Consider the following 19571-nt stretch of genomic DNA (forward strand, 5'->3'; position numbering starts at 1 on the left):
TTTAAATACAGCATAAGGCAATTTTGATTACATTACTGACATATTTTTCAAAGTGTAGTAACATTGCTTTTTCTTATTGTGCTACATTTGTTATAATTTCTTTCTCCTAGATTCAGACTGGCTTTTGTGTAAGTACGTTATGAGTGATGGGGTGTTGCAATTATTTTTCTTACTACAGCTTGCATTGTCCAATAGATTTTGTTAGGGAAACACTTTGTCACAACCTTCACAAGCATGGAAATAATATTAATTCCGTAGTAATAACCACATTATTGGACAAATTCATATTTTTCTCACTGGGTAGAATTTGAAAGGCTGTGTGAAAATAGGAGGCTATGGGCAAAAAATCATTCAACTAACCAGATGACTTCTTCATTAGCTATGAAATTGGAAATGGCTGTGGGATGGTGTGTAGGGAAAGGTGGGATGTTCCAGCCATAGATTGTCTGTGTTAAACATCAGAAGAAGCATTGTTTTCAAAGCAGCCAGATATTTATTCTGACTACTTACATGAAAGTCTGAATTCAGCTTAAAGGTTTGCAAAGACTGTGTGTTTATAGTGTGACATTTTGTAAGGTTTTCAACATGTGACATATTGTAGGATATTAGAAATAGAGGCAGAAATAGTCGTGTGGATAAAAAGCATGATTTGAAAGCTTTGGGCGAGGTGCATTACCTGCCAGTGCCTCAGTTCCCACATATCTGAAAGTAAATAAGCGTTGCTTCATCTTAGAGACTTTATGATATTTGAAAGAGTTTGGGGGATCCCAGTATAGAAAGTTCTATAGGAAATGCAAACCTTTCGTTTTTGTAGCAAAGATGTGCTAGTGTACTGTGATGAGTAGCTGAAGGTGCTGGTTTTTTCTCTTTGTCCTGAAGTCCTTCAGTCATCTCTTATAATCAATTATGCTTTTGTTGACAGAAAAGTGGTTTTCTTTCACATCCCTGTGCTGTTAGTTTAGCATTAACTGGACTTTTGAACAATAACTGTCACATGTGACTCAAAAATTGTAGATCATTATGTATCATAATTTCTACCGCAGTTCAAAGCTCGTCAGGTATTTTACTGATATTTTATTTTCTGAAAACATTAGATGTCAAAGCCCTAAAGTTTCTTTAACATCTACTGAACAATTACTAAAATGCATGAGCTCAGAAATTCCACTGTCTTTGAATATATTCTTTGCATTTGGGAAATGCATATAGAGAAATTAGGTTCTTTTGATTAAAATGCCAAAACATATTAAAGTATAGTTTAACTAATGAAATAGTTTATTCACACTTTACCCCAAGCTGAGCTCAGGAACAGCACTTGAGTATTGCATTGAATCAGATTAGCTAGACTGACATTCCAGTGCTGGGGCTTTCTGGAGGCATTTTAAGACATAGAATATTCTGTGAATACAATAAAGACCGTCCGAGAAAAAAAAAACAAAAAAAAAAGGACAGTGACAAAAAAGAGAAAAGAAGAGAATGGCATGTGGATTCACCAAAACCGGCTCTGCGCAATACATCTGGAGAAAAGTAGGATCACAGAATCATTGAATTATTTGGGTTGGAAGGGACCTTAAAAATCATCCTGTTCCAACCTACATGCCATGGGCTGGGACACCTTCCACTAGATCATGTTGCTCAAGTAGTACACAGAAGATATGTGGAAAAAAATCATCTTGTAGGTAATGAAAGAAACAACCATTCTAGGTCAGATGTGATCACTGAAAAGTCCTTTGCACTCTATTGAGAAATACAAACACTTATTGTAGTCTTCTGGTCAACTTCAAAAATAGGTAGTTACATTCTGATGGATAAATTTATGTTCTGTTTTGAACTCCTTCGGTTTAGGTGTCGTTCCTATGATTACTGGCAAGAGGCTGCCATTTTCAAACCCACCTTCATCTGCTGGTGGTGTCAAAAAAAAATTTTGCACTTACCATGTTATTTGTAGGTTGTTAACAGCTGGAGATGGTCACAGAGGAAAAGTACTATATATAAATCTTAATAGAAAATCAATAGGCAGCACATACGGCACAAATGCACTTAGAAAGCACAGGATTTTCTTTTCAAAGCTCATTTGAGGTCATAGCCTAAATCATTTGAGGCAGTTTGGCTAAAACCAGGACTCTACTGATGTTTATCTAGGATGTTTGGCCAGCTTAGACACAGACAGATATTACTGAGATTTAACAGTGGCAAAGTCACCAGAAAAATGTCAGTTGCTATGACTTGGGTACAGTAAAGCTTTTGTATTCCTCAGGGATGTCAATTAAACAGGCACATAAGTCTAAGGACAGAGAAAAGTCTTTAAGCTTGGTTCAGATGAATACAAGGAAGATGAATACTGTTTTCTGGAAGAAACAGCTACAGAGTAGGTTTATGTTGGATTACCCAGTATGAGCAAAAAGTGATGCTTTTTGTTTGTTTTTATTTTATATTTGAGGTCCTGGGGTTCTGGGAAAACTGATGGTTCAGTGTTCGGAGAGTACTTGTGCTGCAGGCTGAAGAATGGGTCTGCAATGTTTCGATAGTAAAGCTAAGAGGATTGGGTTTATCATTTCAGCAGCTCAGTAAACTTGCAACATCTTAGACTGGGAATGGAGGATAAATCTATTGATTTTATGTGATGCAAATGCCTAGAGTTTTGATGGGGAATTGAAAGTATCTAAATAAATGCATAAATGTAAGAGAGAAACTAAAAAATAAGTTAGTAAATATTCAGTTTCCCCTCCCAGACTGGGACATTGCAGTGAAAACTGATACTGTTGGCTTCTAGTTTTCAGTTGCCTTTTAGCCGTTATAATTCTCTCTGTGTGTGCTTTAGTAATGATGTGTGTCAGAGTTTGTTTATTTTGGATCACTGTGTCTCTGCATTTCATTTGTAACTGACTGTTTTCTTTCTTTACTTAAACTTGAGCTTGATTTGGCTTTGTACTATTTGCTGACTAGAAAGGGGGGAAGAACATTATTTAAACTTCAAGTAACAAAAGATAAAAGATAGTGCTGATTCCTTTTGCCTCAAAGCCTTTCTAAAAAGTTACTGAAGTGGGTTTTGTAGCTAGCACTTCACTGTTGTGACATTCAAAGTAGAACATAAGAAAACTGCTGAAGATTTTAAAGAATCCATTAATACATGTAGTCACGAAGCTTCCATTTAGGAAAGCTACATTATTCAGAGAGAAAAACTAATTAATTAGAATGCCCCTAGAAACTGAATCTGCTTACATATATTAGTGAAAAAGTTAATTAATCACTGCAGAATGAGATCTGTGTCAAGACATACGTATAAGTACTAGAAAATGGTTCCCTGGGCCACATTGGATATTTTTTTGCCTTTCCTTTTTTAAGAATATTTCTGTGATGGTATTTTAGTGTTTATGTCTCATTATTTCTGTTACTTTTTATATTACAACTTACCTTTGTCTTCCATCAACAAATTTTATAGCCAGACCCAGAAAGCAAGAAAAAATGAAAGGTAGTCCTGATGAAAAAGCATGCAGATAAACTGCTGCACACTTGCTGCTAATTGCACAGGTTTCTTGATCACTCGAATTTATCCTTTTCTTATGGAATAAAGGGAGAGAAAAGGGATGCAGTATAACCTTTTTCTTTTTTTTTAATGCATATTCCCCAAATTCCTATGTATGATTTAAAAGTCATTGCATCAACAACAAAGCAACAGTGATTTTAAAATTGCTCCAATCTGGTGTTACTTCCAGGCATAAAAACCACCAGCTGATTTTAATTAGACTTTACCTTTCCTCTTTTCTTAGCAATGGGATTCCTATACCTTAAGTGTATTGCTTCATAGTTGGTCGGGACAGTTAATCATTTCCTTTTACAAAAGGACTAATATGCAGGAAAGCACTGATTGCTATCAGGAAGCTAAATAAGACTATTTAAGGCCATTTTTATTAATGGTTTACAACATTAAACTCACTATGACAAGATTACAGCCTTTTGTAAAGGAGAGTTAAGCTTTTATATGCTAGTGTTGAAGTGAATAGAGAGAATTTAATGTGAGTCAGCAGGGGTCTACCTTCTTTGAAGTCATACTGAGACTCAAGTCAATGGACAGATTCTCATTTCTTCAGACTTTATTCAGAGCTGGCCTGTAGTGCACATTGACAAACTGTGTAACCCTCTTTAGGAGAAATCAGTGTTTATGTCACACAACAGATTAAACAAGGTTTAGCCGAGTCATTTGATGATCATTCCAGACTGTCACAGATATCAGTGAGAAAATTGACATCTGCATGGTTTTGTGATCATAAAAAGGTGATTTTCTATCAACAGACTGTATGTGTGTTTGTTGTATCAGGTTTTTGTTCTGTATGATTAGAGGGCCTTTTATAATTATAATGATAATGCCTATCTGACTAATTTGTTGGAAATCTTATTCACTACAACGTGCCCTTTTTTTTTGACACAGTTAGAGCTAGCTGAAATGGTGATTCTTAACAAGGAAGATTTCCTCAGCCTGTCTCAACTGACTTAGTTTTCATATTAAATAGAAACCAGTATACCTTGTCATTGGTAGATAATGAAGAAGGCACACATAGCAGCCTGTGACCTCTTTTCTGCTTTTTGATGTAGAAAGCAGGTATGAAATGTGCAATAGGTTTTTTTTTTTGCTTGGTTTTAAGCTCAGTTCGAAGTTCAGATCTTCTCTGCCTTGTTTTTTTGCTAAGGACCCTGGAAACTGACAGAATTGTGACAGCAGAAGCAACAACAGTAACACCTAATTGCTTGACAGTAGAGGCAGCTCAAATAAATTCAGCCTTGGATTTTTTTAAAATACTTATTTACTCAAACGTTCAACACAAGTACTAGAGAGGAAGATTTAAGAACCTGGGCTATCCACTGAATTTGGACAAATCCCATGACATGTGTCAGGACCCTGAATAAGTTGTAGGCAAAAGTACACTAGCATGCTTGACATTCTTGATCTTGTTACTAGAAAGAGTAAGCATTCCCTTAGTATTTTTAAACCACTTTTATACATTAGAAACACAGAAGGTAGTTCTCAGATTGCATTTCTGCATGGAAGAGCACAGCAGCAAACTTAATATAGTGGGGAAAGAGCTAGTAGTGGGTTAGAGGGAATTAAAGTTCACTCAGCAGAGAAGTGTGATGCTTTTTTCTATATCCATACTCAGTTTCTATAGCACATGAGTTTGCTATGACTGCACTGTTCTATTCTAAAATATTAAATGTGCAGATATGTTTTTTACAGACCAAAGTTATGTTAGACACTGGGCACAGAATATTGGGTAGTTGGATTTACTGCTTTTGTCTGGGCTAGAATTAATTTTCTTTATAGCAGCTGGCATGAAGCTTTGTTCTGGTTTCATGACCAAAACAGTGTTGATTGTGCAGGGGTGTTTTAGTTATTGCTGAGCAGTGCTTACACAGAGCCAAGGCTTTTTCTGTTTCTCACACCACCCCACCAGCAAAGAGGCTGGGGGTGCACAAGGAGCTGAGAGGGGAAACAGCTGGGATAGCTGACCCCAATTGACCAAAGGAATGCCCCATACCTTATAAAGCTCAGCAATAAAAAGCAGGGGGAGAAGGAGGAAGTGAGGATGTTCAGACATGGCATTTGTCTTCCCAAGTAATTGTTACAGGTTCCTGTATTCCTGGAAATGGCAGAACATGTGCCATGAATTCCTTATTTTGCTTTGTTAACACACACAGCTTTACCTGTTAAATTGACTTTGTCTCAGTCCTCAAGTTTCTGCACTTTCTGGTCTGACAAGGGGTTGAGATCAGGCTCAGGGAAAGGTGATGGAAAGTGGTTTCTTCATAGAGCAAGCAGGAGGCTCTACCATTTCAGATGAAAGAGTAAATACCTGTTGGAAACATCAAACACTGTGCCTTCCTTGATTACTGTATTGCGCTCTTCTGTATGTGACATGTCCTCCCTTCCTTCCTGAGGATGATGTGGACCAAAACTTTCCCTCTTCCTGCTTGCTTTTGCCACCAGGGAATTTAATAATCTGGAAAAGCCACATTGACAAGCTCAGTGCCAATGTTATGGCATGATAAAAAGCTGTTCTGCTTCGTCTCCTGCGCTCCTTTCACCAGCTTTCATTCCCGGATACATTTGATCTAATTGTACCGCTTATCTTCCAGCTGCTCCTCAAATGACCTCTTGTTAGGACTGTTTAATACTAATGTGTCTTCCTGTGTCATGTGAACTTTTTTTTAAAACTAGAATTTTAATGAGCAGAAGAACAGCGCATCTGTATGATAAAGCTTTCATTAGAGGATTCCTTAATAGAACCCACTTCCAGTCCTTGATTGCATAATCAACAGCTAATGAAATTGTCTTGGTAACAAGAGCTACAGTGTATTACATGTTCTCCCGAGACTAAGTGGAAAGACAATTGTACCAGCCTGAGAGGACTATTGATTGTTCACAGTTTGAATTTGATTGCCCTTACGGGGAGCTAAACAAGAGATCATCTTCAGCTCTGTTAAATGGATTTTGTTTCCACTGATAGTTATTGGTTCACTTTCATACAAGACATTCAGGGGCAATGAACACAGGGAGTGTAATCTCATTACAGATTACCTGAGTCTGCAAGTTTGAAGCCACCAATCACTTTAAAACAAATGACAGTTGCTTACTTCAAGTCCTCTGTGATGTGTCTGTGTGTTTAAACTAGGTGAGAGGTTTGAAGGGATACCCCAGCCCATTGCCTGTTTCTTGTCTCTTTGCAGGAGGAAATCCCAAAGGGAAATTTGGTCTGGGTCTGGTTCAGAATGAGTGGAAGGTTTATGTTAAAAGGCCTCTAGATCGGGAAGAGCAAGACATTTACTATCTGAACATCACCGCCACAGATGGCCTCTTTGTAACACAAGCTGCTGTGGAAGTTACCGTCACTGATGTTAATGATAACAATCCAGTTTGTGAACAGGTGAGTTAGCTACACCCATGGCATTTGTCTCTTGTGTTGGAAGCAAGACTTTCCTTATGGATGTCCCTGCTATTTACAGGTATTTACAGGCAATGCCCATTTACATCTTAAGGGCTTAGTTGAAGAATCCAGAGTGATCTGGGCAAGGAGCAGGACAAATTAGTCCCGTGAAGCTAAGATTAAAGAATACTGGTCTAGTAAAGCTAGCAAAGGAATCTTGTCCGGTTGGCTTTAGAAAAAAATGAAGCATTGTGAGGTGGCACTAGGCAACCACTCATACCCTGCAGAGAAAAAAAAAAAATGTGCTTTCCCTTTACAACCGATGTGGAAATGTTTTCAATATAGTTTAACTCCAGCCTTCCTGAACCTAGCAGATGATAGAGAACCAGTGGAAAAGACAGAAGAATGTTGCTCCCTTTCATGTTGTCGGGCGTGCCTGGAGTGTGCTAGCTGCCTCTTATTCTGTGGAAAGGCAATGTGGGGATTGATATTACTACAATAGAAAGGTCTGTGTAAAAGAAAAGACATGATGAAACAGAGTTTCTTAATGGTTCTGCTCACAGAATCGTGTATATATATGTACATGTATATGTCTATAGGCATATAATTCCCGTAATTACATTTTCACCAATGGACCAGTGTCATTGCAAACACCAGTCTGTGGAATAAGTCTGTCTCTCCCTCAAACACTGCTGGATGAGACAATAGAAACAATTATATTTGTTAGCACACTCATGAAAGTTTCCATGTCATGGGTGTTGATGAAACAAATGGAAGGTAGAAAATGAGACCTCATTTAACACCTAAGATGAGCCCTATTAAGAGTCATAATTTGGCATTGGTTATGAGACACCTCAAAGCTTAAGAGTAATTTGAATTTCAAGGAATGTATTATGTTATGGATTTTTTTTTTCTGTATAGAAAGATGTACTACAGAGAGTTTTTAAAAAAAATATTGTCCAAAAATTATAAAATACTGTTATATCATAGGTTATTTTTCTGGTTTTGCCTCTAGGTTGCATACACAGCACTGTTTCCTGAAGACATCCCATCAAACAAAGTCATTCTTAAAATTGGTGCTAAAGATGCTGACATTGGGTCCAACGGTGAAATTCGTTATTCTCTCTATGGTGCTGGAAACAATAAATTTTTCTTAGATCCAGAAAATGGTAAGATGGTAACTGAATGTTTCGAAATAGCATTCCTAATCACTTGACATCAATGGGTGCTAGTTTCCTTAACTATGGTCGGGTTATACTTGGTTATCAGCCAGTTGTTCTGATTATGGCAGGCATGGATGACAACTTCTGAAGTGGTGGTGGCAGAAGTGAGAAAGAAGGATGTCTTTGTTCGCCAGGTCCTGACCATGCTTCTTGTGGTGTGTTGTAGGGCTGTGTCAAAAGCCTTACAGAAGTCCAGATAAATGACATTTGTAGCTCTTCCCTTGTCCACTGGTGTAGTCACTCCATCATAGAAGACCACTAGGTTGTGCAGGCAAGACTTGTCCTTGGTGAAGCCATGTTGGCTGTCTTGAATCACCTCCCTGTCCTCCATGTGCCTCTTCTGGTACAGAAGAAGGGAAGATGCCAATATGGTAACCCTTCACCTTCCAACTTCAGTTCTTCCATATTAGTCTAGATTTATTGGTGTTTAGACCCTGTAAAAAAGACATTCCTTTTATATTCAGATTTTGAGGGTGGAAGGATATCAGTAATGAATTTGTGAGCATAGTGGAATGGTACAAAGTTCTTTTACATTAGGCAGTACATCTGGAAAAAAGATACTGATCTCTGCTAGGATCTGAGCAGAGATCAGTATCTTTTATGGTTGTTATGAAGTAAAACTAGATAAAATGACATTCCCATGAATAAAAATCCCACTTCTCTCTTATTCTTAGGAATATGGTTTGCCTAACGATGGACTAAGTCCTTTCCTGTGCAATGCCTCCTCCACCTGACTAGCATGAGGCAGTGCTCACTATTGCCATAGCATTATTGATTGAAGAGGTGGTGTTTGGAGATGTATTCTGTGTGTGGAAGGGGAAGTATTGCTCTTGTCAAGAAAAAAATGCTATGTTTGATGGCAAATTACACCCTTTACAAAATTAACGCAAAACTTCTTTTCCAACTAGTAGTGTCTCTCTGCTGATGTGGCAGTGTTTGTCAGTTGTTTATCTGTGTAGTGGAAAATGGATCATGGGTAAAACTCTCACAATCCGAATAACCTGCCTTTTTTAATTTTTTTTTTTGTAATAATGTTTATTGTGACACCTGTCTCTATATGAGAACAAGAAGTTTGTTTTAAACTAGGTGCTAGAGATACCTACAGGAAATCAGAGCTGGTTGGAGATTGCCTTGAGGGGGAGAGGGGGATGTTTATGTTATTTTTGGATAGTAGCATTAGAAAACTTGAGTTTATTATGGCTAGTGTAATCGCATTCAGAATGTGCTTCTGTGTCTAGGAGTATGTAAATCTTGAGATTAACAGAAAGGCAAACTTGGAAAAAACACAATGATTTTCTTCTCAGTGTTCCTGTAGGCTGTTGAAAGCCACCATGAGTGGCTTGACCTCTCTGCACTCATATTGGCAGATCACTTTTTGGGGTAGAGAGGAGTGACAAGTGATGCTGCTGTGAGTTTTTAATCCATTCATTGGAATAACCAAGGTTGGGGTTTTTTTTTCCTGTTTACAGTTCCTGTGAAATACATGTTTTTGAGACACACTATCTAGAATTAGTGATGTTGCTACAGTAGTAATGATGGCTGCTGCTTTTAATCAATTTTAGGCGAGCTGAAATCCTTGGCTCCTCTTGACCGAGAGAAAATTCCTGCGTACAACTTAGTTGCTCGAGCCACAGATGGTGGCGGCAGGTTTTGCCAATCAGAAATCCATCTTATTTTAGAAGATGTTAATGATAATCCGCCAGTGTTTTCATCTGATCACTACACCGCGTGCGTCTATGAGAATACAGCCACTAAAGCTTTGCTAACAAGAGTCCAAGCCACTGATCCTGATGTTGGTAAGTGAGTAACGCTGCCAATAATCATTAATGTTCAGGAAAGCTTTGTAGGCTGGTGGAACTACAATACAGATTCATTTTTCTATTGCTACTTTTCCTCATTCTTTCCTTGTTTTGCTGAAGCATCCTCCCCATTTTTGTCTCTTCTGTTTCTTTACAATGAAATGCTCATGGCTGAACTTGACATGATGGTGTTACAAACAGAAAAGCGTTGCAGAAGCCACAGAGGCATGTAATCTTTTATTTTCTTGATCAATGATAGTTCAGAGGTAAATTATAGTTTTGGGGCTAAATTCCAACTTGCTTCCTCCAATGCTCTCTACCTTTTTTCTTCAGCCTTCATTTTGAATACCCATGCCACTGTTTATGCAAATAATGTAGTTACATGCCATAGGGACCTATACTTGATTAATCATAGCTTTTGTAGAGTTTTATACTGCTATAACTCCCATTTGTTCCAGCTGGTTACCTTAGCATAAAACTACTGTTGTACGCCTTGAACGTATATTATAAATGTTCAGGGTATTTAACTGTGCATTCTTTTAAAGTGTAATAGTTTATTATATGAGAACCTTGACCTTGAAATCTGGGCCCAATTATAAATATTTAAAGGAGGGTTTTTTGCATAACACAGTAGTAAGACCTACCAAGTATCAGATCTTTTTTTGTTAGCTCATTCCTTTCAGCGGGAATAAATAAATCCCATAGTTTATTTTTTCTTCCTGTGGTTTTGAGGATGTTTTGTGAAAACTGTGGCCTGCGTAGCTTCACATGAAGAAAGACCTTTTATTGAATGAAAAAATATGTTTTTTTTAAAAAATGGGGTTTTTTAAAAAAAATACAGTGTATGCGGGAAGTCTCAGTTGTTACTAAGGCTGATAATGTAAATATACAGGAATCGGTGAAGGGAGTAGCAAGCTTTCATTAATGTATCCATGAAGAACTGCATTACATGCCTTGCTTGAAAAATCACAATTAAAATTACTATACTGTCCTGCAGTGAAAAGCCAATTACTGGTAGTTAGCTACTGAACAGTTTGAAGGCTCAGTGTTGTTTTCCACTGATGTCTTAATTACCATTTTTCTCATAGGTCAGATGACATTCAAAGAGAGGGGAGACAGAAACAACTGGAATTAAAAACTCTCAATACTGTAAATAAAAGTTCTTGCTATCACCAACTTAACATAATAAGATCATTGGCAGTGGAAAAGAAAAAACAACAAACAACCCAACATGAGCTACTTACTACATCTTTCTTCTGAAACTGTATAAGTCAAAGGGAGAAGGGAGGGATATGTGTGATGAATGAGATGGGGCTATATTCTTCCTTACTGATTAGACCTTAAAGTCAAACAAGACATTGTAACATATGAAAGTGACTCTGGTCTCTAAAATTGGATTTATATTAAATACTGTTCTATTAGTCCATACTAAAATCACTGATTCCCTATTGATGCATAATGAATGAATTCAGGTAGTGTAATGTTCCCATCACTAAGAAAAGTATATTATTGATATTACTGGTGGACTACGATATTCTTGTGAGGTTTTGTGGAGCACTGGTGAGACCGCTCCTCGAATCCTGTGTTCAGTTCTGGGCCCCTCACCACAAGAAGGATGTTGAGGCTCTGGAGCGAGTCCAGAGAAGAGCAACAAAGCTGGTGAAGGGGCTGGAGAACAGGCCTTATGAGGAACAGCTGAGAGAGCTGGGGTTGTTTAGCCTGGAGAAGAGGAGGCTGAGGGGAGACCTCATGCTTTCATTGCATGAAAGGAGGTTGTGGAGAGGAGGGTGATGACCTCTTCTCCCAAGTGACAGGAGATAGGACAAGAGGGAATGGCCTCAAGCTCTGCCAGGGGAGGTTCAGGCTGGACATTAGGAAAAAAATTTTCACAGAAAGGGTCATTGGGCACTGGAACAGGCTGCCCAGGGAGGTGGTTGATTCACCTTCCCTGGAGGTGTTTAAGGCACGGGTGGACGATGTGCTAAAGGGCATGGTTTAGTGTTTGATAGGACTGGTTGGACTCGATGATCCGATGGGTCTCTTCCAACCTGGTTATTCTATGATTCTATGATTATCATGAAAACATCAGTGGAGCCTGTAATGATCATAAAACACAGTTTTTAATATTCAGGAAATGTCTTACAATCAGTCTTGGAATTTGTTCTCCTGCTTTGACCTTTGAAGAACCATATACTGTAAAGATAGGAGAACCAGTATAGAAGCCATTGAGATGAAACTTTAGAGAAGTTGATTTGTGGTCTGCAAATAAATTCAACTTAAAATATTGTCATCAGACATTGTTGGATAAGACAATTTCCAGTTAACAGCAAAATAGTCTTATGTCTGCGTTGTACCTGTCATATCTGTTGAATTTCCTGAACTAGTAATATTCTGGGAGATTTCAGGGGTGTAACATAGATTGTTGTTTAATATCCTTGTAGTTTGGATACATGCTTAGAAACTAATTATACCAACTGGATACACTGAAGAAGAGATGTGATATTCTTCACAGTATTCAACAGAAGAAAATGGCTTTAACTTTTTAAGTCTTGTAGCAAACAAGTTCAGTTTACATAACCTCTTTACGTAGCTAAGTATTTGAATTAAATGATCACTTAAAGCAGGGAGAATATACATATGTGTGCCTTTGTTAAGACATATCAGTAACTTTAATATAAAGCAATTCCTTCTGCATTCATGCTTCCACTGGAAATTCTGATGATTTCCACAAGATAATATTTTTTCCTAACTCACCACTGTCAGATTTGGAAATGTGCAAACTGAGAAATGAAAAAGAAAATCTGCTTTTAACAGTTTTTTAGAGAAGTTCACAGGGAGAAGTGGATTTTAAACCTCCCACTGTCTTTAAGTCAAAGCACTGCATTACCCTGTTCTGTTCAAATTAAGGCAGAAGTGGAGTTGGAGTGAATGCTGAGGTGTAATTATCTGAGCAAATCCATCAGACAACTACAACCTCAGTCTGTTTCAAAGGAATTAGGGTCATGCTAGAGCAGCAACACTGAGAAAATGTACATGGGATGGTGTGGTAAGCGTGACATTCGAAAAATAGATAAACCTCAAAATAAACCTGGAGCCCAAACCTGAGCTGCAGGTACATACTCATTCCAAGTAATATTTTTCTTTTCCACATGCGTACAGTATTGTGGCCTCGCCTGTAGAATGCAAGAATGATTGACAACACGGTCCAAGCTCAGCAGTGCTTTAAGTGGTGGTTAAATTTTGCCGCACTTGCAGCTGCTTTGCTTTCCGAATGACCTCCATGCTCAAGCTTATTTCTGTGATGATTGATGGTGTAGTCTACCAAAGGCAGAAGTACTTACTGTACTAAATATAAACAGTGCGTCATCTGTCCTTCTGCAGTCCTCTTCATCACCACTGGGGCATTGGCAGTCCCACACCATCTACATTTGTAGTCAGTTTAGTGATTTCACTGACTTATTGATTTTTTTCTGGGTTTGTGATGAATATGGGGCTCTAATTTTGGTTAAGATTGGAACAACCTTGTCACCCAGCCCTGTTTTGACTGCTGCTGCCACCTTCCAGCCTCTGCATTATCCTGTGGTTAAAGCTGTGGCTGGTACCTGGTTGTGCAGGTCCTCCCCCATTCGCAGCACAATCAACCAGTAAAGATGGACTAGGATGTCTTGGAGCCAGCACCTCATACTGCATGCAGCCAATGTGCAGGAGCACACAAGCATGTAGGCAAACAAAAACTTCGCAGGAGTGGCCTTTACTGGGTTGCAAATTGTTCCCTGCAGATCACAGATCTCCAAGCTCTGCCCTCAGCTACCCCTCACCTCCATGCCCTTTTTCCTTCATCCCCAGCACCCTTACAAGTTCATGGGTGCATCCTAAAGATATGGTGACATGCAGCCTGCAAGGAGCCAGCTGGTGTCCAGGTTATGGGCTGGCTATCCAAATCCATCCGTTTATCAGAGACACCATTCAGGCTTATCTGATTCTTTGAATAGCAGTCACACCTGAAACAGCAAAGTCTTGCACCCACTTACTTACCCAGCCAAGCAGCCCTGTTCTTTGACATAGTTCTGTCCATACCTTGTATTTGTCACAGCTGACAATCCAGTTCCCAGCAGGAGTGACCCTGTGTTCCCCTGCTCCATTTTTACTGCATATACAAATAGCAAATGAGTCAGGAAGGGCCATCACTGTGTGCTGGAGGTGAGGACCACAGGATTGTGTATGGTGATAAGTCACAACTGAAGCTTTGTACTTTGGCCTTGGTAGAAATGTGTGACATTGTGGATGCTGAAGTGCCGTGCTGCAGGATTCAGGTGGTCACAGATGGTTGAGGTTGGATGAGACCTCTGGAAGGTCAGATTGTCCAACCATCCTGCTCAAGTAGAGCCACCTACAGCAGTTTGTCTAGGACTGTATCCAAATGGCTGTTGGATATCTCCAAGGATTGAGTGCAGCGTGTGCTGTGTGGCATGTGCTGTGCAGCACTGACACCCCAAGCACCTTCTGGGAATAACTGGAGACTTAATTGCAGATACCAGCAAAAGCATAACATCCTCGCCATAACCTGGCAGAGTAGTGGAGACAGGCAGCAAACTCACACTGATGCCTTCTCTGCTAGTTCTTCCAAGCTGAACATAATTCAGAAATGAAGGATCAATGGCCAGTGACATCTTGCAGAAAGTGCTGTTTGGGTAAATATTCTCCCATACCTAAGAGCAGATTTAATAACATTGAGTAATGCAACCTAGAAGGATAATAAGCAGTGTGCTACTTTTTTCAAAGCATTTTATTCACTTTTGTGTATGGGATGCCCAGAGTTACAGATGCGTCTCAACATCTTCAGGGCTTTTAGCCTCACAGCAGAACATGGAATGATCTGAGGTTTATTCATCAGTTCCACAAAAAAGCATCTAATTAGCTAGGGAGTGGAGAGATTGAATGATGGCCCTGGTTTTCTGTTATTTGGTTGCTGTACTTGAATCTTTTGTACTTAGGTGGGTGTGAGAAAAAAAAATTGATGTTGAAAGCCAAATTCAGAGGGCCAAGCTTGAGCTTGAGGCTTTCCTGTAGCTAAGTTTATGCAACCAGATTATACAGGTCAATTGTGGTTGAATTTGGTTGTGTTTTTTAGAGTTATATAGAGTTAAATATTATTTGGCCATAGATTTATGAGATGATTCTGTAGCCATCTGATTCGTGCATTTATGTATAACGTGGAGAGTTTAAATCAATCAAGTCTCCAATCAGTTTAGTTCTTGTGTGGGGAACTAATTATTCACCTCTCCACACAAAGTGTAAGAGCTGCAGCAGAAGGGACTTAGCCCTTCTAGGGAAGCCATTTGACCTTCTCACTAGGAGACATCTGATCCCTAACCCTAACTGTCTCCACCTTAGAAGTTCAGGGGAGCAAACTATGGCCAGTCATCTGCCTGATGAGGAGCTGAGGAACCTGCCGAACTGGGGGAAGAAGTGCCATTTTCTTTTAGCTTCTGGTGGAAAGTTTTATCTTGAATTTCAAAGAAATCTGTGACAAAAATATTTTGTCTGCAAGGTTTCACCTCAGTGATTTTGATTTTTCAGTAAAGATTTAGTTTCTCAAAAAAATCTGAAGACAAAACCTTACCACATGCTCTCGTAAGGCAGGCATGCAGGAAATAAGAAATATCTTTTTGAGAGAAGAATGGTAATAGCCTCATTTTTATATTTCAGTCAGTTCAGTCTGGAGTATACCTGCCTCCAGGAGTAGGGTGATGAACTTGATGTATTATATCTTCTTTTTCTTCTTGCTCTCCTGTCAATGGGAAAAATGATGAAACAATTACAACAGTAAAAATTAAATATCTATCAGAAATAGCAACTGAGGAATGTATATGTTTTTCCAGGGTTTATCTCCTGTTTGTAGAAAGAGGCATCAAAGTGCTGCTTGAGCAAGACATGAAAAATCACTCTTTTGGGTTGTTCAGTGGGTCACTGCTTTCAAGAACATGTGCATAGACTTGATGAGTACAGACTTCAGCCATATCAATGGTGGGCTTTGCTCTTGAAGGAATTAGTGAAACTGAGCCTGTTGTAAACTGCTGCCATGGTGAGACTGGAAAAGTGTCAGGAGTGCATGACAGTCACAACTTGATTAAAGAGCATTTCTCCGACTTGTGTATAGTGATAAGTAACAAAATAATAGCAATGCTGAAGCAGATATTGGTTTTAGCATTTGCTGGCAAAGCCTCTACTTTGCACATTTGTTTATGTTGGACAGGTTGCTTAAAAGGATCTAGAAACTTTTCAGACATTCAGGATCTGAAAAAGAAAATAAAATGGGCTGAAACATAAATACAGAAATAATAGAACAGATTTAGTAAAACCCAACAGCTAATAGGCAGATAAATTTGGCAATGTTACCAGTACTATCTAGATGATATTTCTGGATGTTGCCTAAGGTTTTTTAAAATAAATATTGCAAGATACTTTCCCAAGAATTGATCATTCTCCTTAAGAGATACATGGAACTTCCTGTATCTTTACCCACACCTTTGTCTCGATGACTTTTAAAATAGTCCAGGGGTTAGTGCACTAATGCAGGCTATGGAAGATGTGAATTATTAATTCCTGCAGCTATTCTAAACAGCATTGCATAAGCAAAAAGTTATAATTGAGGTAGGGGGTCCTTTCCACTCTCACTGAAGATGTTTTGAGAATGGATTCAGGAATCAGCCAGAGGGTAAAAAAAAGACCGGTATGAGCATTGCTCTGAAGCCTGGTGAGTGATTGCTTTCTGAGCTCTGTTCCCCAGGGCTTAATCAATGAAAAGCAAAGTCTATGTCAACGTACCCTTGTACTCCTCCTTCCTGGAAAGGTGTTCTTACTATTAGACTTCTGTTCCATAAGGAGAGCAGTCTTCTACATCCCCCAGTGGGCTGGCCAGTCCTGAGGATCCCTACAGGTCCAAGGTCACCCAGTGAGTTGTTCAGGAGAAAACCTATCTTTTCCCTTCTTAATAAAGGCAGAAACACTTCTAGGAACGCAGAGATGCAGCACCTTGGGCCCCTAAAAATTGCCAAATAAAAAATAATAGTCAGACTCTGTGGTATTTATACTCACCAAGTGGTAGTTACAAAACAAACAAGGTGTTTGGGGATTATGATAGAAAGCTTAAGTTTCTGCCTAAACAAGCCCTAATTAATATCGCTTATTTTCTTCCCATCCTGGACACTCAGGAGACCTAATCCCATAAGTAGTCAGTCTATATGACCCTATTGTTGAATCTTTCAAAGTGCTAGAGTTTTAAAGCTGCAGATAGGCAGCCAGGGAAACTTAGTCACCCAGCTTGTATTAAAATAATGAGTATATGTGTATCACGGTGACCAAGAGCTAGTCTGTGTTCAGCAAGCAGAAGTCAACAAACCAATCTCATTTCCTTCTGCAACATACAAAGAAATCATACAGAAAGAAATAATATGGGTGGTATGGCTTAGATTTAGTGAGGTTTTTGGCATTTTATCACATTATATTTTCATAAGCCATCTAGGGAAGCACTGTCTACAAGAAACTGTTGTCAGATGGGTCTGTAGTCACTGTTACACTGGAGGGATAAGCTAAGAAAGGTACTGGCTGCAAATTTGCATGGATAGTAGGCATTTCTTCCAAGTAAGTAGTGATAGAACAAGAGAAAATGGACTCAAGTTGCATAAGGAGAGGTTTAGAGTGGGTATTAGGAAGAATTTCTTTTCTGAATGAGTGGTAAAGCATTGGAACAGACTGCCTAGGGAAGTGGTGGCATCACCATCCCTGGAGGTATTCAAAAAATATGTAGATGTGTTGCTTCAGGACATGGTTTAGTAGGCATGGTTTAGTAGGCATGGTTGGATTTGGTGATCTTAAAGGTCTTTTCTAACCTTTATCGTTTTATGATTCTATAGGTCTTTATTGCTAGATGTCAGAAAGCAGAATGGCACTGCAAGTACCCTGGGTAGTGTCAAGGTCATAGTTGTGGGAATTAAGAGTTGCAAAAGTTAAACGATAAAAGTTTCCGTAGTTGGAAAAATGTTAAGGAAAAATACAATGCAAGTCATCAATATAAGTGTGAAATCCTAAGTGCTTCAGTATTGTCTGGGTAGTGACTGACTGGGCAGCAGAACTGGAGAGAAGCAGCTGTATTATGGTGAATCACAGGGTGAATGTATGTTTACATTTTCAAGGTGGTGTGAAAAGGCAAATGCTTTAATGAGATAGGTAAACAAAAGTAATGCTGGTAAACAGAAATAGTTCTTTCTATTTACTTGGTGTTGGCAAATCCAGACCTGAAGGGCTGTGTCAAGGTTTGGGTTCAGCACTTCCAGGAAGATGTGGGCTACCTGGAGATTCACAAGAGAGATCACAGGTCTGGAAAAATATGTGCCAGCAGGAAATATTAAAACAGTTGAGAGGGTATGCCAGGGAAAAGAGAACTGAGACGATAAAGTATAACAGTCTTCAGATGTCAGACAGGTAGCTCTGAGGAAGGAAGTCAACCTTTGTTCTTTTTTTCCCCCCTCATCTTTTATTATTTTTATTCAATCTCAGCAAAAAGTCAGAACAAGATTTTTAGTTGTGAGAAAAGTGAGGCACTGGGGTGTCTTATCCAAGGAGGTTATGCAAGTTCATGATCAAAGGATAGGCCTGTGTTTGGGCATAAATTGCATCCATCCTCACAATATACTTTCCTGTCTTTAAACTCTGCCATTTCTATTAATTTATTTAATTTTTGAGATTTCAAAGACATTGATAACAACATGGAGACAAAGAACTAAACAAGGAGAATTGTGCCTCTTGAATTACGTTGACTAAATAAATCCTGTATTTAAATTGGATCACTGAAACATGTAAATGTAAGTGTGTATTTGTCTGTGTGTGTGTGTGTATATATGTATATGCGTACATAAACATGAATATAATTTATAGATATCACTCTCTACATGTGCATTCCATTGCTTTAGGCTACATTGCCCAATGGTATCAGCTGCCTTGTGTAACCCTAAATTAGGTTTATCCAAAATAGCCTTACTTCAGAAAAATTATCAGGTTCATGCCTGAGTAGCAGAAAGAATTGAATCACTCAGGAGAGTGATGGAAAAAGTACTCATGTCAAGTCACGTAAGCTGGTACCCTGAGCTGTGTAAATTTCTCCTAGAAAGAACAGACCTAGACATCCAGATCTCATCTGCCCACCAAAAAGGACAATGCCTGACCTAGCTGAAGCAGAAAGGGTTTTAAACACCCATGGAAAGTACCATACCATTAAAAGCTTACACCTGCCACTTTTGTCCAGTATTTCCCTTCAGTGAGGGATTGATTATCTTCCTCTGCGGCCCTGCTTTTATCCCATAGTACCATGACTCCACTGGAGCACTTGTGTGAGTTAACAGCCTTTGGGGTTAGGCTATCATTTCCCTGCAGAAAAGGGACAAAGCAGTGAAAGCCTATCTCAGTAGCAGGGTTACGGATTGAACTTGGCCGGCTTTTCTGCTCAAGTTGTAAAAATCACTTGAAATGTCTTTCCCTGTGGGGCTATATATTCTTCTACATTTCAGCAAGGCACTTCTGGCAAGATTTTTCTCTTTCATCTCAAAATGACGGAGTAGAGTATTATAAAATTT

The 19571-nt window shown here is 39.0% G+C and overlaps 1 protein-coding gene across 1 annotated transcript in view; it reads left to right on the top strand.

Annotated features, from left to right (window-relative positions):
- Window positions 1–19571, top strand: part of FAT3 (FAT atypical cadherin 3) — a 345812-nt gene that overhangs the window by 271415 nt on the left and 54826 nt on the right. The window contains exons 11-13 of the mRNA XM_069883426.1: window positions 6721–6917; window positions 7933–8086; window positions 9703–9936. Of these exons, the coding sequence (XP_069739527.1) occupies window positions 6721–6917; window positions 7933–8086; window positions 9703–9936 (585 nt within the window). The remainder of the gene's footprint in view (window positions 1–6720; window positions 6918–7932; window positions 8087–9702; window positions 9937–19571) is intronic.

Source organism: Phaenicophaeus curvirostris, chromosome 1 (assembly GCF_032191515.1).
Source record: "Phaenicophaeus curvirostris isolate KB17595 chromosome 1, BPBGC_Pcur_1.0, whole genome shotgun sequence".
NCBI classification, from domain to species: Eukaryota; Metazoa; Chordata; class Aves; order Cuculiformes; family Cuculidae; genus Phaenicophaeus; species Phaenicophaeus curvirostris.